Source organism: Microcebus murinus, chromosome X (assembly GCF_040939455.1).
Source record: "Microcebus murinus isolate Inina chromosome X, M.murinus_Inina_mat1.0, whole genome shotgun sequence".
Classification (NCBI taxonomy): Eukaryota; Metazoa; Chordata; class Mammalia; order Primates; family Cheirogaleidae; genus Microcebus; species Microcebus murinus.
The window spans coordinates 37582160-37604163 of NC_134136.1; the positions used below are offsets into that span (position 1 = coordinate 37582160).

At 38.1% G+C, this 22004-nt stretch overlaps 1 protein-coding gene across 4 annotated transcripts in view; it reads right to left on the reverse strand.

The window, feature by feature from the left end:
* Positions 1-13166: 13166 nt before the first annotated feature.
* ACSL4 (acyl-CoA synthetase long chain family member 4) overlaps positions 13167-22004 on the reverse strand; it is an 80982-nt gene continuing 72144 nt past the window's right edge. For all 4 annotated transcript variants that reach the window (XM_012750285.3, XM_012750303.2, XM_075999070.1 and 1 more), the window contains exon 16: positions 13167-14858. In XM_012750285.3, the coding sequence (XP_012605739.1) occupies positions 14701-14858 (158 nt within the window). In that variant the 3' untranslated portion in view covers positions 13167-14700. The remainder of the gene's footprint in view (positions 14859-22004) is intronic.

Sequence of the window (22004 nt, forward strand, 5' to 3'; positions counted from 1 at the left end):
AGGTCTGTTCTCAAAAGATTGATGAGGATAAAAGGGGAAGTTCCTGGGTCCAACTGGGGTTTCTCAGTTGTTTCATGGGAACACGTGCGGTATTGGGGAGTAACTGAGGTTTGATAAGGATCACGATGTCTACGGGTTGGAATGGGCCTAAGGGCTTCAGGTGCCTTCCTTAGCGACTTCTCAGGGATCTTCATAGGCTGGTGCTGAGATCCCCCTATATCCAGGCCATATACTGGAGCATCAAATATGATCTTGATCTCATTTATCGAGTACCTAGCATGTACCAGGCATATTGCATACATTATATTAATTAACCAACCTTACAACAATCCTATGAGGTAGGCAAGGGTGATATTAAAAATATTTAACAGCAGTTATACTGAGCACTGATCAATGAGAATGGACTAACGAACAATCAGAATAGATGTTGGCTATAAACAACCAGTATGGGCTAGGTGCAGTGGCTCATGCCTATAATCCTAGCACTCTGGGAGGCTGAGGCAGGAGGACTGCTTGAGGTCAGGAGTTTGAGACCAGCCTGAGCAAGAGCAAGACCCTGTCTCCATTATTTAAAAAAATTAAATAAATAAATAAAATGAATAAATAAACAACCAGTATGGCCTGACAGAGCTACAATATCATGGGGCAAAGAAGTACGACAGGGATACAAACCAAATAGCTTCCCATTTCCCAGAGGATCGAGTCAATATTTCATCTCCTTGGGCTTCAGGGCTGTCCTGGGTCATTCTGAACCTCCCTTCTCCCCATGGACACTTCCACCTTCTCCCAGTTGCAGGTACATGAAAAGCTCCCTTGCTTGCTAACCCCCCTAAAGCAATAGTATCTATTCAGCCACCCTTTTCTTCCAGGGACTTTTCTAAGGTTGTTACTCCTTGATTCAAAATTCTTGAATGGGTCCGCTGGACTGCCAAATGATCACCTTTAAGACTCTCTGTGCTCTGGCTTGAAGATGCCTTCCAACCATACTTGCAACAGTAACTACCCAAAATGTTTTCAATGCCAGACACTTTCTCAACTAGGTGAATTCTCATTCTCCTTAGCACTCATATAGCATAAGATCAGTGATGCACGTGTTCATCTGATGGCCCCTAGAGTTAGTTCATTTGTGAGCAGATGCCGTATTCTTCCTTTTTGTATCCCTCACCTGGTCTTGCACATAGTAGGTGCTCAGGAAATAGTTACCTAGGTCTGAGATCTGCCTTCCTTCCTCCAATGATGCTTTCCATGTTTGAAAAAGATTCACTCTGTAGAGAAGGTGGATTTTGCAGTTACATATTCCCCCAAAAAATTATTATGTAAAATTTCAAACATACAGCAAAGTTAAAAGAATTTTACAGTGGATACTTTGTTACCACCTAGATCGACCACTAATATTTTCCTATACTGGCTTTATCCATCCCTCACTTGTCCATCCCTGTCCATCTATGTGTCTATTGTCTTTTTTTGAAGTTGTATACATCAGTATATACTTCACTCTTAAGTGCTTTCCCCATACCTATCATTCTAGAGTTCAATATTCACTTATTGATCTTTTGTTTCTTTGTTTGTTTTTTGAGACAGGGTCTCACTCTGTCGCCCAGGCTAGAGTGCCGTGGCATCAGCCTAGCTCACAGCAACCTCACACTCCTGGGCTCAAGCAATCCTCCTGCCTCAGCCTCCTGAGGAGCTGGGACTATAGGCATGCACCACCATGTCTGGCTAATTTTTTCTATATATTTTTAGTTGTCCACCTAATTTCTATTTTTAGTAGAGACAAGGTCTGGCTCTTGCTCAGGCTGGTCTCAAACTCCTGAGCTCAAACAATCCTCCTGCCTGGTCCTCCCAGAGTGCTAGGATTATAGGCGTGAATCACCACACCTGGTCCACTTATTGTTCTTTTTTCCCTTTGAGGTAAAATATACATACAATGAAATACATAAATATTAATAGTATGTTTTCTGAGTCTTGACAAATATAATCCCTACTAAGATGTAGACCGTTACCACCACTCAAGATCATTCCTTGTCCTTTCCTAGGCAATCCCTTTCCTTAACCTCCAGAGGCAACCACTGTTTTGATTTTTTTTGCATCATTGATTAGTTTTGCCTGTTATAGAACTTCATATAAATGGAATCGTATAGTATATACGTATAGTATATAGTCTATATACTATCGTATAGTATATAGTCTTATTACTATATCGTATAGTAATACGATATCGTATAGTAATACTTATCGATATACTTATCGATTATAGTATAATTACTATACGATATCGTATAGTAATACTTATACTATAATGTATAGTATATAGTCTTATTGAGTAAGACTTCTTTTACTAAGCCTAATGTTTTGGAGGACCATCCATGTCGTTGCAAGTACCAATAATTTTTTCCTTTTCATTGCTGGGTAGTACTCCATTGTATGTTTCCAGTTTGTTTACTTATTCTTCTACTGATGGGCACTTGGGCTGTTTCCAGGTTCTGGCTATTGAAAATAAAACTACAGGCCGGGCGCGGTGGCTCACGCCTGTAATCCTAGCACTCTGGGAGGCCGAGGCAGGCGGATTGCTCGAGGTCAGGAGTTCGAAACCAGCCTGAGCAAGAGCGAGACCCCGTCTCTACTATAAATAGAAAGAAATTAATTGGCCAAATAATATATATAGAAAAAATTAGCCGGGCATGGTGGCGCATGCCTGTAGTCCCAGCTACTTGAGAGGCTGAGGCAGAAGGATCGCTTGAGCCCAGGAGTTGAAGGTTGCTGTGAGCTAGGCTGATGCCACGGCACTCACTCTAGCCTGGGCAACAAAGCAAGATTGTCTCAAAAAAAAAAAAAAAAAGAAAAGAAAAAAAAACTACAAATGTTCTCATACAAATCCTTTCGTGGACATATATTTTCCTTTTCCTTGGGTAAATACCTAGGTGTGGAAATACTGGGTCATAGGAAAGACGTAGTTTAGTTTTATAAGAAACTGCCAGACCTTTTCCCAAAGTGGTATGTATTTTTTTACACTCTCACAAACAATGTATGGGGATTAAAGTTGTTAGTAGTTACTTGTGCAGCTCTCTGCTTCAATTGCACACTTAGCCTTGTCCCATGCAGTGCTTTTATCCTCATAGTTATCATAGGGCTAAGCCTGACTATTTGTGGTTTATTATTTAAAACCTCTTCTGATTTTGATGATTACTATATGTACAGCCAAACTCTAGAAAGTTGCTAAAATGTGAGAGTCAGCTCTATTTGACAATAGCTTTTACTGAAAGTTTGTGTGCCGACCAGTGTGTTAAGAATTTTGCGTGCATTATCTTACTTAATCCTTAACAACAATCCTGTGACATAGGTACCATAGCATTCCCATTACACAGATGAGGAAACTGAGGCCCAGAGAAGTTAAATAACTTGCCCAAAGTCACATAGCTCGTAGGTGGCAAGGCTGAGACTTGAACCAGAGTCAGCGATCTTTTTTACCACCTCACTACAATGCTGCTATCTAATGTCCTTTGTATAAAGTATAGCAGGAAAAAAAATTTCAGAGCTGGAAGTCTTGTCTAATCCCCTTATATTTAAGGTAAGGATACTGAGGTCAAGAGAGGAGAAGGGATTTACTTGCTTGAAGTTTCTCATTAGTTAATGGCAAAGCCATCAGAATCCAAGTCTCCTTTAATGCTCTGGGCAATTCAAATTTTATTTCTAGCTTTTTAATGGCTACAAGGGTCTGAAAACTACTTTGAGATCTTTGAAAGAAGTACATGAATCTAAAAGGGGAGAGTAAGGTCAACCTTGCCTTTTGGGCCAAGACATAAGGTCATAAATAAAATTGTCAAACTCGTGTCAATTCCTGCCTAAATATTGTTTTAAAAATGTTTCTGCCGCCCACTCAGTCTTCTCTGGAAAGGGGGGGAAAAGTGGCTACTTGGCGTATTCTGTGGGAAAGGAGTGGGAAAGAGTCGCCCCGAGGGCACTTTTCTCTTGGACTCCCACAGCACCATCTGGTGGACGCCTGGGGTTTTTGTTTCTCTTCATTCAAAATGTTTTTCAATACAAATGTTCATTGCCTGTTTCTTTTTATTATCATTATTGTTATTATTATTTCAGAATGCTACAGGGATACAATGGTTTGGGTTACATTCATTGCTTTTGTACAGTGTGAGTCAAATGTATAAATGTGCCCATCACCCAGATAGTGTGCATTGTACCCGTTAGGTGTGAATTTATCCATCCCCTGCTCTCCCTTCCCAACTGCTTGATTCCCATTGAGTTCTACTGTGTCAGGCCATGCATTAGGCACTGAGGATCCAGATGAGCCTTTGTGAATTGGTTCTTGCAGTGCTGGAGCTAACATTCTAGGGGGTGAGAGAAAGGCAGACACTATCCAGTCCCAGATCATTACAACAAGGGGTGGTAAAGATGCTGTTAGACGTGAACAGAGCATAATGATTAAGAACAGCAGCTCCAGCCTCAGACAAACCTGCTTTTTGTAGGTAGCTTGCTTGGCCACCTACCAGCTGTGTTGTCTTAAGCAAAGTCACTCATCTCTGTGCTGCAGTTTCCTTACCTGTAAATTGGAGATAATAATCACAGTGCTTGCCATAGGATTTTGAGACAAGGATTGAATAAGATAATAAATGAGACAAGGATTGAATAAGATAATAATTGTAAAGTACTTAGCATAGCGCCTGCAACATATGAAATACTCAATAATGTTGGCTGTGGTTGTTATTCATTATTAGCTATAAGCATATGGTGCTACTAGAACCAAAGGGGAGGCATTTAACTCAACCTCAGAGAGCTCAGGGAAGACTTCACTGAGGATGTGACACCTGAGATGAATTTTTGAGTAGGAAATAGCCACTTGGATCCTTTCTCCATGTGGAAAGTAATGCCTGTAACATTAGGGAAAAAAACTCAACAGGGTTTGCCTCTCCTAGCCCTTACATCATGAGGGATGATGGCACACTGGCCTTTTGCTTCTGGGATGCCAAGGGTTTCAGTGAGGGCTTCTGAGCTGGAAGATGATATGGGAACCTTTAGGAATTTTTGGAATCAGGCCAAAGTGAGAAATTGTTCCCATGGTGGGTAGACAGAGCTTGACTTGAAATTAGATGCTAAGAGAAAAATCAAGACCAGTTGTGTCAACCACCATTTGTTTGTTTTAATTTTGACTTTGTTCTTGGGCAGTAATGCTTTTAGTGGCTCTTTATGCATCCAACATTATGTTAAATAGGTATGATGGGGCCTGATAATTTCTCACCGCCTCCAAACATGAACAGTTCTGGGTCCTTCAGCTGCTCTCCAAATTGTGCTTGGCACACTCCATTACCATATCTGACTCTATTCATACTGTTCATCTCCCCCGCAAACCCTTAACCCTTCCAGGTTTTCCAAATTTTACTCATTTTTCAAGGCCTAAACTTCCTCATTCATTCCTTCATTATTTATTCATTCATGAAATATTTTCTGAGCATATACTATGTGCCAGACACAGTGGCAAGTACTGGAAATGTAACAGTGAACAAGACAGTCACAGTGTCTACTTTCACAGAGGCTAAGCCTACCTGGGACTACAGAGAGGAAAAAAAAAAATCATTGCGACCATGTGTTACCAATGCTCTCCAAGAAGAGGGATACATCTAGAATAGTGCTTTCCACCAGTTTTCAGCACATCGCACACATAGATAACATATATTGAACCCCTGGGATAGAAGGATAAAAAAGCAACCTTCTAGGGAGTCCTGGCCACCCCAAAGACAGAAAGCATCAATATCTTAGGCATGTGTGGAATCTCTTGGAGATCTCTGTCCTAGAACCTCAAGCTATAGCCCATGATATTCCTCTTGATCTCACCCCACTTAGTCCTCAAAGGCTGCTAGGGCCCGGAAGGGGCACTCCTGTGGATTAATGCACACTCCTTATTATTACCTAGAGTTTAGTAAGAGTGATCTTTACCTCTTCAGCAGTAGGCTCAGCCTGGAAGCCCTTCAAGGAAGCCTGCTTGGGCAACTGAACCCTAAAAGGTGTGCTGTCATTTCCAAATTCCTGCATATGTAGTATTCACCTCACAATTCAGCTTTGCATTCCATTTGCCCTCATGGTCTGATATCATGTGCTGATAGCACAAGACCTTCTTTTGTCTCCTCATAGAGTCTAGAAATACTAAAAAGAGAGGGGTCAAATGCACTTCTTAAGTGTCATGTTTTAAGACAAAGAAAATCTAATAGCATTGGAACTTCCCAGGGCTTTAAAACAGAACTGGCTTTGCTGTTTAAGGGAAGTCCAGTGCTCAATCTGTTTGTTTGTTTTTTTTAATTTTTTTTCTCTTTTTTATTTCAGCATATTATAGGGGTACAAGTGTTTAGGTTACGTATATTGCCCTTGTCCCACCCGAGTCAGAGCTTCAAGCGTGTCCCTCCCCCAGACGGAGCGCACCGCACCCATTAGGTGTGTATATATCCATCCCCTCCTCCCCCTCCCATCTGCCTGACATCCAGTGAATGTTATTACTGCATGTGCACTTAAGTGTTGATCAGTTAATACCAATTTGATGGTGAGTACATGTGGAGTTTGTTTTTCCATTCTTGGGATACTTCACTTAGTAGAATGGGCTCCAGCTCTATCCAGAATAATACAAGAGGGGCTAGATCACCATTGTTTTTTTGTGGCTGAGTAGAACTGTATGGTATACATATACCACATTTTATTAATCCACTCATGTATTGATGGGCCCTTAAAACTTTTAAGAAAGTCCTAAAGTTTTGAGAGAGAGAATGAAATCAACATCTCAAGCTAACATATTTGTACAACCTTACTCCTGGAGACAGGATGCTGAATCCCTGCAGCTCCAGGCCGGTCTTGGAGTTTTCTGTCTCTGAGCAAAACTATAGGCTACCAGCTGAGCAAGACCCGTCTGTACTAAAAATAGAAACTAATTAGCCGGACAACTAAAAATATATAGAAAAAATTAGCCGGGCATGGTGGCACATGCCTGAAGTCCCAGCTACTCGGGAGGCTGAGGCAGGAGGATTGCTTGAGCCCAGGAGTTTGAGGTTGCTGTGAGCTAGGCAGATGTCATGGCACTCTAGCCCAGGCAACAAAAGTGAGACTGTCTCAAAAAAATAAATAAATAAATAAACCAAAGTATAGACCAAGGAACATAGCCCACTACCCCAGGAGATGGGGTCTAGAGCTATTGTTTGTACCATAAGCAAAAGGGAAGAGTTCACAAGCAAAGAAAGCCCAGGGAGCCTCTCGCAGAGAAGACGAGACTCCTGCTGAAATGAAACGGAAGACTCCATATCCTTTCTTTCATTTGGATCCCTGAGAAAGGTTAATTCTGTCACCATCATGAATACTGATGGTAATAAAATACAGATTGGGTGAGAAATGATGCCATCTAGAGGAAGGCTGAGGATACACTTGGCTGACTTCTGCTTCTCTCTCTGTATTGCTCCCTCAAATAGCCACTGTCTAGGCAAGAAAGCTTCCTAATTTCTCTCTCTGACCCTGTCCTTCACCCACTCTTGGGGAGCCATATCACTACTTTCCTATGTTGATGCATGTTAGTCACCATCCAAAACTGACTGTAGGGCTCGGAGTGCCCTATCCTAAGGAATGTCGAAGATACTAATACTGCTAAGGTGAGAAAGGCATTTATAAGAAGAGCTGTTGGCCATAAAGAAGAAAATGTATGTGGACAAGTCTGTAATTCATATGTATATGTATACCTGATTCTGAGCTTCTTATAACTCCATGGGCTAGCAAAGAGCTGGGCACAAAAATAAATACCTGACATCAAAAGAATCATTTACAGATTTCTGCTGCAGAAGTCATTCTTGAGAGATATATGGGTAAGAGCATTTCAACACACTCTTTCTTCATTTCCTTTTTTTTTTTTTTGTCCCTAGGAATCTCTTGATGCTTTTTTATTTCTTAGAACCCCAAGGCAAAAATGTGAATTGGGAAAAGGTGGTATTTCATACTCCCAAGTGTCCCCTACTAGAGCCCATTTCTGATTCTTGATAGCCTTAGGAGTGTCTTCCAAGAAACATCCTGGTTCTATATTTCATCCTTTCAAAATCTCTCATTCTTTTTAGCATCAAAGGAAATAGCTAACTAACCTGACAAAGTGAAAGAAAAAATGGATCCTATACAAAAAGGGAAGGGTCAGAGAAGCAAACAGTTAACCAGGAGCCTCCTTCTTTGGTAACCAGTGAAGACCATCCCTCTTCTGTGAATTATTTTGTGACTTAATCCTAAAGAGAGGTGCTAATAAAAAATTTAAAGATTTAGCAGTAAGGCTGCCATTGGCCAGTGAGAGGATTAGACATGAGAATGGTTTTTTGGTTCTTTGTTCTTGTTGCTGTTATTAACCTTCCTATATGATTCCTGAATGCAGCTGGGGTGAAGAGCCACTGGAAGGGATGAACTTGACATACTGGAGAACATACTGGACTGAAGGTCACAAATGAAGTTTGTTCATATAAACAACTTGACATTCATTTGCAGAGCACATCAACTAGTGCATGAAGTCTATAAAATTATGTTTCATGAAAAGCTAGTAACAGTGTGGTCTGCTCCTAATTACTGCTATTGTGGTAGAAATATTGCTTTATAATCACAGTCTTCAAAAGTGTAAATACAAGAGAATCAAAATTATTCTAGCAGTTCCAGATTCAGGACATGTTATTCCTCCCAGAATGATGACGCCATATTTCCTTTGTCATCCTGCTGACCCATTTTTCTGCCCTCTTCTTACCCCAACTTTCTTGTATTAACTTCTGCAATATATACTTGTTAATGAATATCTTGCTGCTATGCTGGCTCTTGTCTTTGTCAATTTTAAATTATCTAAATTTATTGTTTGTTATGGTGTTTATAGCAATGTTTTCTTTTCTTTTTTTTTTTTTTTGACACAGAGTCTTACTCTGTTGCCCTGGCTAGAGTGCCGTGGCATCAGCCTAGCTCACAGCAACCTCAAACTTCTGGGCTCAAGTGTTCCTCCTGCCTCAGCCTCCTGAGTAGCTGGGACTACAGGCATGTGCCACCATGCTCGAATAATTTTTTCTATATGTTTTTAGTTGGCCAATTAATTTTTCTATTTTTAGTAGAGATGGGGTCTTGCTCTTGCTCAGGCTGGTTTTGAACTCCTGACCTTGAGCGATCCTCCCGCCTCAACCTCCCAGAGAACTAGGATTATAGGCCTGAGCCACTGCGCTCGGCCTATAGCAATGTTTTTCTATCAATTTTCTCCCCATCCCATCCCTACCTTGGATTCAATTGAGAAGAGTTGAGAAATGTCTACTGCATGCAGCTCTTGTTTATTTACTGGTCTGGAGAAACAGGAATTAAAAAAAATTGACAGATTACACAAAGATATTCTTCCTTTTGTATCATTTAGCCTTTTGCTTTAGTTAAGTTTTAAGAAATTTCAGCAGCCAAGTATTTATTCAATGGGCGCAATGGATAGCAAATGCTTCCCGTTATGAATACCTGTCCAAGATGTAAACTGCATTGTCCTTTGTTGGATATTTTTAATGGATATAAAATAAATTGGTCTAAAGAGCTAAAAGAAAAAGTGAAATAGAATGGAAGGTTCTTGCTGGAGAGATAAGCAGCTTAATGACAATGAAATAATGTTCTCAATCTGGAAAGAAAATTTTCGAATACCCAACCAAATTATCAATTAAGTTCTCAAATTTACCTCCCTTCTCAGTAAGCTGCCATAGGGTTTGTTCCATCAAAAAGAGATAATAATCCAAGTAAGAAAAAGACACAGGACACAGGGAACAAGAGATCCAACACATGATAAAGGTAAAGGTAGATCCCAGGATAATTGCCCTGCTCCAGGGAAAGGAGAGCAAATTATCTAGTTCTAGGAGAGATTGCTTCCAGATGAAATTAACATTCTTGTTATCTAGAAGTCTTGAGAGATTTAGGCAATTGACGGAGAGCCAGGGGTTGAATTACTGATTAAGTACAGAGAAAACCAAGTGAATGACAAAAAGACTATTATTAGCTCCAGGAGGTCAAAAGTATAGGAGAGGAAAATTAATCATAGTTTTCCTACTGCATGTTTCAGCTCTGGATAGCATAGTTATTATGATGTAAAAACTTACTGATCAAACTACCCATTTATATTGGGAGCATAAAAAGTGTGCCTGTGTATAGTGAGAGGTCAATAAAGAATGACAAAATCAAGAAGCAGCAACACAAGCATGTTGTTAATAGATACAAACACTAAACGCCAAAACAATCAACTAAGAGTTGAAAGTGGATGCCTCTGAGGCAGAGGAAATGAGGAGGATGAGGGCAAGGGATAGCCATTTGTCATAGACTTTGAAGAATAGTTGACTTTGAACTGGTACTTTTCAAATTGTGGTTTGCAATCTCTATACTGTCCAATGTGGAAATAAGATAAACAAATTCAGTTCCTCAGTCACACTAACATTTCAAATGTTCAATAGCCACATACAGCTGGCAAATGCTGCAGTGGATAACACAGATACAGAACATTTTCAACTTCACAGAAAGTTCTGCTGGATGGCACAATTTTACAGGTTCATCAAATCAATTTAGCAGGTCACAGCCAACATTAAAAAAGATGAAAAAGAAAACCAGTGTGCATCTCATTTGTATTGTTTTTTCACAAAAATATTTTCATAAAATATTGTATATGCACAGCATTGTGGATCACAGTAAAGGAAAAAAAGTTTGGAAGCACTGCTTTAAATTATGTGTGTACAACCCTGATTTAAAATTTTTAAAAAAACAAAACATTAGAGTGACACACTCCTTATACCTAGTAGAATCCTCACTTCTTGTGATGGCATCATCCACAGCCTCATATCCCTATGGGAAACTTAGAATCTAGAGTATCATTAAAAAAAGACAGCTTGAGGCCGGGCACAATGTTTCATGCCTGTAATCCCAGCAACTTTTGGAGGGTGAAGCAAGAGGATCGCTTGAGCCTAGGAGTTTGAGGCTGTAGTGAGCTACGATCACACCACTGCATTCCAGCCTGGACAACAGAGTGAGACCCTCTCTCTAAACAAAACAGCAATATCACAATACTAAAAGTAGACATGATGAACCTTAGGGACTATCACATTCCCTATGTCTTGTCATTTGTCTTTCCCTTTTTGCAAAGGACATATCTTTGGAGTCCAGTTATTTTTTTGTTTGTTTTTTTTTAAACAGAAAGAAGAAACTAAGGCTTAGATGGTGTTATTATAAGATTTGCCCATGATTACAAAGCTAGTGATACAATGAGTCCAAGTCTCCTGACCTCTAAATCCAGAACATTTCCCCACAAAATCTTCAGGGGCAGATAGTCCTTTAAGGCCCTGAGTGTGCTAGTCAGTATTTTAAACCTAACTGATGAATACTGTCTAGATACAATGATTATGGTAATAGCTAACATAATAGCTATCATAAGCTATTGTTCTAAACACTTTATATGAATTAACTCATTTTAACCTTCACAACTACCCTATGAGGCAGATCCTATTATCACTCAATCCCATTTTTCCAGATGGAGAAATGCAACGCTGAGATGTTAATTAATTAGGTCAAAGTCACACAACTAGTGAGTAAAAAAGTCAGGAAATGGACTGAGGCAGTCTAGTTCCAGAGCTCTTAATACCACTTTATTATGCATATCCTTGTATACCTCAGATGAATTAATTTTCCCTATTAGCCTAAAAGTCATAGTTATCACTTATTAGCATCTACTAATAATGTACACAACATGACTATGTTTTGGCCCACAATATGAGTGTTACAAAGGGGTCATATCCTATTAACTGTATCAAAGTAAGAATTTTGGGTTCCAATACTGAGGTATTGGATGGGACTTGTACAAACTGGGTTAACTGCTTAGTGCATCTCCATAAACCTAGAGGTGAGTACGTCAAAAAGTATGTGTTTAAAAGTTTGATTAATAATCTTCAAACTTACAAATTTTACCTCGACGAATAATTAAGTACAAATTGGCTTGATAACATGGGTGAATTTATTTCTCAAGATTCAAGTGCAAACTTAAAAACAAGAACAAAGCCTTTCATCAAGAATAAACACAAAATCTAAAAGACAACCCTGCAATCGTGCATTTTAACAGAAAGTACAAATATGAATACATTATCATTTGTAACTACATTCAAAAATTAAAATATTTCTCTCCAAATCCAAAACACCACAAAATTTTTAACCTGTTCTCATCTTGTAAATATTTGTCATATGCTATCAGGAAAATATAGCCAATAATTACTAATCAGTCTCTACGACCAAAGAAATTACTTTCCTTAACTTCTGACTTTTTGAATCATTCATCTGTATTTCAGTTCTGAAAAGCCATACAATTATATCTCCATTCTAGAGAAATAAAGAATGAATACAAATATCAAGGAGACAAGATACTTTCATGTAATTAAAGCAAAAGTCACAAGTGTCTGACTTGGAAATGTACGCATCATAGTAAATTTTTTAAGTATAACTTTATTTGATGGCTGACATGTAGTAACATCTGTGAACAATTTAAACAGGTATAAAAATGTGAGATTAAAATCTTTAGGCTCAAATACTTGAAAAGTCACTATGAATATGGAAAGATTTGTTTACATAAACATGTATATTTTTAGATGAATAAAACAGGGGGTAGTGGCATCTCCCTGGTCCCTTAACAATATTTGGATTTTCGCAAAGAATTAGCAGCACCCAACCTTAAGTGTTAATTATGTGTTTCTAAAGGACCTATTCAACAGATTAGTTGGCAGTGTTCTAGCTTTGGGGAGATGGGAGCAGGTGGGGGTGCAAATATCTAAGATAGTATGCATGCACTCACACATTTAAAATCACCATTTCATATGGGGGAGAGAATCACATATTGGAAAAGTCTAAAAAAAATCATCCTAAAAGGATAAACAGTAGGGCAGGAATAGAAGCAGAATAGTAGTCTACTAGATAATAATGGTTTTTCACTCTCCAAAGGCAAGTTGGGAAGAATGAGAATACTCACATACACATAACTTCAATGAAAACTTGCCTAGAATTTTACTTTGCAGAACACTGAACAGAAATCTTTACAAAAAACCTTCATTCTTATTTATAATACCAGATGATTTTTTCCTTATTACCACCATATACATAACATTTAAGTATTTTCTTTATAAATATTTTAGAACAAAAAGATTTTATTTTGCTTCAATGGTGGCCCACATCTGTACAAAGCAATGTAAGCAACAAGCACACACACATATATATATATGGATATATATATATATAAAATGATTAAGAAAAAGTGCAAAGAATAACAGTATTAAGAATTTCTGCTTTTACAGTAACTGTGGTTCAAGTGTGAATATCTTTCAGGGATATATAACCCTAGATTTTAATTAAAGATTCCAAGAGAAACCCACACTCAAAAGTTACTGCATAAGCATCAGTCCCTTATCAAGTAACTCTGCCCTTCTCTCAAATCTAACATTTCCAGTTTCTAAACTCTTCACAAACAGGAAAAAGATGGTAACAGTGTTTTCTTCCCTTTAACTTCCCCAAACTCATCCAAGTCAATTAATTACCTGTAGACTGGAAGAAGATACTGGGGAAGCCATTCATTATAACCCGCTTTGCTAAAATTAAAGCAAAATGAAAGGCTTTCTGAAATGCTAACTGATCAAGGATCAAATCAGCAACAGCAAACAGACCTTAAATTACAAATGCAATTTCAGATGAGTACATTTTAAAAATGAATCTGTTACTGAAGATGTGAGTCTAAATCTCTTTCCCAGGTTCAGTGCTGTGCAAGGGTCCTAATTCCAAATACTTACGATTTCATCACTTTTTCTAACAGAGAAAATGCTTCCTATTACATTTTGATTACCTTTCTATCATTTTACTCTTGGTCTGTCTTTCATTTTTTTTTTTAACAGACACAGAATGACAAATTTTAGCATTTTTAAAAACGTACTTCCCTCTAAAATCAAATAATTATAGTTACTGACTTTAGATCTCAAAGTTTCAAAAAAGCAGTTCAATTTCCCTTCAAATATATTACTAGATTTGTTTTTGGTGTGTATATGTTGGTTTATTCTCACTTTAGGCACTGTAATTATTCACAATATTACAATGGTTCTATGTCTAACCTATGCAACAATTATAATCTTAAATTAATACCTTCTAAGGTACTATTTGATTCAGTATATTATGTTACAATTGAATTTTCCCTTCAAGATAAATGGTTGGAAGAGAATTTTAAAGCCCTGCAGCACTTCTGCTTTGAGTAGTGTTAATACATATTTTCTTTCGTGCTTAATATTTAGGCTTCTTCTGAACTAGGAAGACAATAGACATTGGAAGCTGCAAATTTCCTCAAACTACATTCTACTCCAACTCCAATTTATTTTGTTCAACATTAAATATTTTTCTTTACAAAACAAGTATATCTTAGGCTAATTTTTAAAAAGAATTTCTGCTCTACGATTAATAACACCACTAAAGGGAAATAACTTTTCAATTTCAGCTTCACTAGGACTATGCAAAACTAAGTTAAAGTAGACTGGACAACTATTTTAATCAGTTTTGTTTTTGTATTAACCATGTCTTTAGAATGATACACCTTACATTCTAACAGAGAGTTCAACAAAGGTGTAAAACCTTAGAACTAAAAAACCACCAGGCTACCTCCTGTGCATAAATGAGAGCAACACTTTATTTGCCCCCATACATTCGTTCAATGTCTTTGAGGTAATGGTTCTTCAGCTCCTTCCTTTTCAGTTTGAAAGCATCAGTTACTAAACCAGTTTCAGGGGTCCATGGCTCTGGGCTCAAGCGAACCTTGATCGGTATTTCAAATCGCTCCAATTTCACTGAAATGAGATGAGGAGGGATGGGAGAGAGGAAGAGGGAGGAGAAAGGAGGGAAGAGAGAGGGGAAGACGGGGAAAGAGAAGCAATCAATAAAATATGGATTTTGTAGGATTTACCTAGATGATGTAGGGTGAGGCAAACTTATGTAATGGCATGTTAGTTTATTAAGGATACCTCTATCTTACAATTTCATTTTAAATTTCTCACAATACACGTAAGTTGTTTTAGTTGGATAGTTTTAGTGTATGTGGTTTTCATTCTAAGATATATATACACACACATATATTATACACATATACACACATGCCCCTTCCTCTTCAGAGACTATATATTTGTTATTCTCTCTGTCTGGGATGGTCTTCCACATTATAGTTGCAGGGCTCACTTCCTTACTTCACCCAGGTGTCTGCTCAAATGCTATCTCCTCAGAGAGGACTTCCATGACCACTCATAATAAAAGACAAGTCTCTGTGTCTCTCTGTGTCTTCTTACACTATGCTTTATTCAAAGTACATATTGCCACCCAACATAGTATACATTTGTCTCACCCACTAGAATGTAAGCTCCATGAAAGCAGGGTCTTTGTTTTGTTCACTGCCATCCATGGGGCTACGTTGAGAGCCCTCAATAAATACATATAAGTTTATTAATTCATTCTGTAGAAAACAAAGCCTCTAGATAAATGTTGTGCATAAGCTTTATTATATATTAAAATAGAGATCAAAAAGGGGATTGTGAATTTCACACCTTTAAATGGTATAACTGATGAAGCACATACTGTATTTGAGTTAGACAACTCAATACATGTTGGAAGAAATGTAAGAAAATAAGGACAAATAAGGTAATCAATATAGTATTCAATACTTTTAAACTCCATTGATTATATGCCATCAAATTATTTATTATGAATATAAGGTCATCCTTAAAATTCTGAAGGCCCATTAACAAGTAATGTTAATCTACAGACAAGCTTTATTTTTATGCAATTATTTAAAAGTACAATTGCCAAGAAGTGAACATCTGCATTTAAAAAAAAAACTACTACTAAACAGCGTTGATGATGTTACAAACAATTTGGTTTCAGTGGTAGACCCAAAGAACTCAAACTCATGGAAGTTCTTCTTTAAGCACTAGTCGAAGTTTTATGAAAGCTTGGTTGAATTAGTGAGATTCTCATTAAAATGAGAGAAAAATTATTAAGCTGAATATGAAAAATAACCTTTCAAATAAAACTTAAAGCCAACTTCCAAAAAATAATGCTTTGAGCATGTAGTAAAAGAATATAAAACTTGCTTGAATTAACCATGTCTACTCTGTTAACACAGTATAGCTCAGTTACACAGAGGTTCCTGAAATAAGCCTATCTGCTCCCAAGGTCTCATTTGGATCTCAAGGAAACAGTTAAATTCTCAAATATAGATTTGGTTTCAAAATTATTTCATTTTACTTTTCTGACATAGATAGGTCCTATTCCAGAAACACTAACAAAATTGGCACAAGGCAAGCACATTATTTCAGTTGCACACAAGTAAATTAAAGCATAGTTAGAAAACTTCCGAAATTTCATCTTCATTAGTTAAATTCCTGATTTAAAGCTCCCCCTCCCCATAAAAAGCAAGGCTGCTTTAAGACGTTTCATCTTGGGAACTCCTAAACATTATCTAATAGCACAAGATATAGCAGGCAATGGACAATCATGATTTTCTATAAGTAAAGTAATTGCCAACAAGTGAGACAAATTACAGAAACGAAAAACAAAAATGACTTTACATGCAGCATTTTTATCTGAATTAACTAGAACATTATACAGTGTCACCTGCAGGTGGCAGCAAATGCCGATTTTTTTTTTTTATAGCTATTGGTAGTTGCTCAAATCACCCAAAAACAATTATTTTGCGTTCTTATGATACTACTTACACCTCACACTTATATTTAAAACATGAAGAGGCCTGCTATGAAAGATATATAATTTCTGACACATTCACTGAAGACAATCACAACTATTTTACACTTGTTTGCATAAGTCTCTGAAATTATGTGAAGCAAAATATTGACAAAGTAAATCTTTTGTAGCACAGAAAAGTTTATGATTTATACATTTTGCTCAAGACTAGTGTTCATTATCCAAATCATGAATTATATGCCTCGCTCCAACCACAGAAAAGTTATAGGGGCCTAGTAGGTCCTAGAATTTTACTCCACCTTCTACCCAACAATGATCCAGCTTGACTTTCTCCATTACTGCTTTTACACAGTTAAATATGCAATGACAAATTATTCAAGTCACATTCTACACCATTAGCACTTTCAGAGGATGGCTAAGAATAACTACAGTGCACCTCTGATGGTTGAAATATTTTTGTTTTGTTTTGTTTGAGACAGGGTCTCACTCTGTTGCCCAGGCTAGAGTCCAAAGGCATCTTCATAGGTCACTGCAGCCTCAAACTCCTGGGCTCATGCAATTGTCCTGCCTCAGCCTCCAGAGTAGCTGGGACTACAGGCATGTGCTGCCACATCCAGCTAATGAAATACTTTTTTAAATACTACATTTAAAGAAAAATCAGAGTTTGTGTCAAAAAAAAGTTCTGGCAGACGGGTGTCATTAATATATAAAAGTGTGTTATAATAATAATGCTGTGACCTACAAAATCATCTCACAGAAGAATAAGTCACACTGTCTTTATAGTTATAAAATAAGTTTTCAATTTGATTATGTTAATAGGCAATTGTTTAAAACTATGAAGTGTCCAGAATTCAAAAAATTCTTCTTAAAAAGAAATTTGTTATCAAGTTGAAGTTGAAAAGGTATTACTATAAACTATATCTTTCAACCAAAATGAAACCTAAGTAGTTAATTTAAAAAATATCCCCTACTGCTAAATTTGTCTGGCTTTTAAAAAAAAAGTTTAAAAAAATAAAACAAATAAGTCAGTGCAGTGGCTCACGCCTGTAATCCTAGGTCTCTGGGAGGCTAAGGCAGGAGGATCATTTGAGCTCAGGAGTTGGAGACCAGCCAGAGCAAGAGCAAGACCCTGTCTCTACTAAAAAATAGAAAAATTAGCTGGGTTTCGTGGCATATGACTGTAGCCCCAGCTACTCAGGGGGCTGAGGCAGGAGGATCACTTGAGCCCAGGAATTTGAGGTTGCAGTGAGCTACGATGATGCCAGTGTACTCTAGTTCAGGTGACAGAGTGAGACACTGTCTCGAAAGAAAAGAAAATAATTAAGTAGAAAAAAAAGAAGAAAACAAGTATGCAAGATATGTGTCACATATGTTTATGGTGAGGGGGGAAAAAGTAAAACTCACCTAGAAATCCAATAACAGGGACTTAAATGGATATTTATGCACTGAAATATTATTTAGGTATTAAAAATGATAATGTAGTTCTGTATCTATGGATCCAGAAAAATGTCAATGATGTTGATAGGTTAAGTATATATAGCAAAATCTAATCTTGTCACCCAAAGCTATTATCAAGTGATTTTTACTTCCTTCTTTATAATATTCTATATTGTCCAATATTTTATGAGTATAGATAACCTATAATGAAAAAATGATATTTTCATTTTTAAGAGAAAAACAATGGGCTAAAATTGGGTTAACAGCTTCCAATTAAGCATGAAGAGTATATAGTTTTTCTGTTTACCCTGGAAGAGAATTTAAATAATTTAAAATACTTTTTAAAATGAAAATGGTATTAAACACAAGGAAAAAAACTGCAACAAGAGAAAGAAGGCACTGAATGAGAAAGTTCAACAAAATTTTAGAAGGCAAGAGCAAACCAATTAGTGGTAACTGACTTGGGGCTGAGGGAGCTAAAACAACTGCCAACAGAGAAGGACACAAACAAGAAGCAAACCACCCTCATGGTAGAGCCTGGGAAAGTGCTCCCTGAGCTTGTGCTTCTGAAGACAGAGATTAGGGGTAAAGCTGGAAACGGCAGCCCTGGACCCCAGCCTGTTTAAAGAACAGCTCTCCCTCACCCTGCGCTACTCTTGTCCCACAGCAGGCTGGAGACAGGTTTAGTTTTTGGAACAACTGAACTAGAGACTCTGGACTCAAGGGCATTAAGCACAACAGAGGAAGGGTAGTAAGACTGAAAACAGAAGGATCAGGTAAGGGTAAGGCCCAGTGGCCCTCTATCCCCCTTAACTGATTTTGGCTACCACGATACTGGCAGTCAGGCTAAATCACCTAGGTAAGAGATTAGAGAAGTCTTCTTTGAAGAAATGGAAAGACCCAAGAGAAAGAGACAATGACATAGCACTCTGGGAGGCCAGCGGATCACTCAAGGTCAGGAGTTCAAGACCAGCCTGAACTAGAGCGAGACCCTGTCTCTACCAAAAATAGAAAGAACTTAATTGGCCAACTAAAAATATATAAAAAACATTAACTGGGCATGGTGGCACATGCCTGTTGTCCCAGCTACTCAGGAGGCTGAGGCAGGAGGATCGCTTGAGCTCAGGAGTTTGAGGTTGCTGTAAGCTGGGCTGACGCCACAGTACGCTAGCCTGGACAACAGAGTAATAAGACTGTTTCATAAAAAGAGAGAGACAATGACATTTGAGTACCTTTTCAGTGAAGCCCAATAAACTTTCCAAACAGTGTTTTAGTACCTCACTCTTAAACATGAATGGACACACAAGGATCAGCAGACACTTAGGAGGCTATGACCAAAGCAAACATAAAGTGGAACTTGGAGGAAACAGAGACAATAACAGAAGAAAACTACCTAGAAGGATTCCTTTTAACATCCTCAGAGGAATAAGAGACAACATATTCACTGCATCAGTGAAAGTGCAACAAGGTGCTATTGAAAAGAACATTGAGAAGACAGGAATGAGCTCTTGAAAATTAAAATTCTGAGAGTGGAAGTTGGAAATTCAGTAGACAGAAGAGATGATAAGGAGACTCTACCAGAATATAAAGTAGTATGCCAATGAAACAGGAAACAAAAGAAAAAAGAAAATATTAATAAAATTAGAGGATGAAGGCTGGAGGTCCAACAGCCATATAAAAGTAGTCTCAAGGCTGGGCGTGAAGGCTCATGCCTATAATCCTAGCACCCTGGGAGGCCGAGGCAGGAGGATCACTTGAGGCCAGAAGTTTGAGACCAGCCTGAGCAAGAGCAAGACTCCAACTCTACTAAAAACAGAAAAATTAACTAGGCGTCATGGCTGTAGTCCCCGCTACTCTGGAGGCTGAGGCAGGAGGATCTAGAGTTTGAAGTTGCAGAGAACTATGATGACACCACTGCACTCTACCCGGGGAAATAGAGTGAGACTCTGTCTAAAAAAAAGTCTCTGGAAAAGACACCACACACACACATAGAACTTGGCGGGGAAGAGGAAGTATGGAGAAAAAAAGCAAACGAACAAAAGAAGATAAATGAATATTTCCCAGAACTGAAGGCCAAAGATCCTCAAATTGAAAATGCCCATGCCAAGTATGTACAATGACATATGATCAAAGACCCACAGCAGGACACATCATCATGATTTATCAGAACACCAGAAATTAACATCACTCTGAAAGCTTGGAGAGAGAAAATAGTTCATACAAAAAAGGAACAGGAATCAGGATGGCATTGGACTTCTCAACCAGCAACACTGTAGAAGACAATGGAGCCAAGACTGCAAAGTGTTAAGAAAAAATGATTTACAATCTAGAATTCTAAAATATGCCAAGCTACATCTTAAGGGTGAGGATAGAAAAAGACATATTCAGGCACACGAACACAGTCTCAAAAATTTACCTCTTATGCACTTTTCTCAGGAAGCTGCGAGAGGATGTGCTCTATCCGAACCAGGGAGTAAACCAGGACAAAGAGAGACATGAGATCCAGGAAATAAGATCCAACACAGGAGAAGCAAAGGAAATTCCCAGGATGATAGTAAAGGGAAGCCCTGGGGAGCAAACAGTCTAAACTTCAGCACGAGGATGAAGGACATTAAGAAGGATGTCTCCAAGAAAAAAAATATGTAAACACATTATATGTTCCTGCATTTTTACAACTTTATCACAGTTTAGGGGAAGAATTAAGGATAGGTCCACAGAAAAGTAATAAAGAGAAGCAATTTTAAAATCTAGGAAAAAACAGAAAGTTGTCCAAGAAAGGAAATATAAAACACTATGTAGTTCAGCTGTGAATATTTTCACAGTCATAATGTAAACATAGGTATAAAATGTAAAATTGTACTGCTATATATTGGGAAAGGAAGTGTTTGTTTAGGGGAATGGATACAAGAAAGCTAAATCATCTTCTATGGCTAGAAGTCTACAGATAACATCTCAAATGAAAAAGTCAAGAAAGCAATATAGCCATTTTCTTTAAGAGAGAGAGAGAGAGAGAGAGAGAGAAGCCAGAAATATTTTTCAAAAACACCTAAAGTTGAAGGAGGATGAGACTTGAGGGTGAAGAGGGGTACAATACAGGCTGCTATTCGATGTGAGTCTCTTAATACTATCTGATATTTTTAGAACTATGTATGCTTATTACACTGATAAAAACTGACAATTAAAACTTAAAAAGATTATAAAACTGGCCTAGTATTTGGCTTGGGAGTTAATTTTTAATCTCTTTAATTGCCCAATCAGTGTTCCAGTAAACTCACTACTCCTTTCCCTGGAACACTCAACAGTGCCCTGGCACTGGCTCTGCTCTTCTGGTATCTCGCCAATCACACTTTCCATGCATGCCTCTTCTTCTATCCATTCCTTACATGCTGGTAGTACCCAGGGACCAGTACTCAGCCTCCTATTCTCACTTTAAATCTCCCAAGGTCAGCCCATCTACCTTCACAATTTCGATTCTCTAAGTCTATCTATAGTACAGTCCAGGCCTCTTCCATCCTTTATTAAAAGGATTTGGTCTGTAAAATTTGGATTCAGTCAAAAGGCCACACTCAAGGATCCAGAAGGCCACATGTGGCCCCAACACTTCAGGTTCCTCACCCCATGACAACTGCCTGCTGGGCATTTGAACTTTGGCTATCCAACAGGCATTTCGAGCTACATATATCCCAAACTGACCTCATCATCTTCTTATATATGTCAGCTCTTCTTCCTGTATTTTCTTGCTCAATCAGTAATAATATCCACCTTGACATTTGAGCTACAAATCTGAGGGCCATCCTGGACTCCTC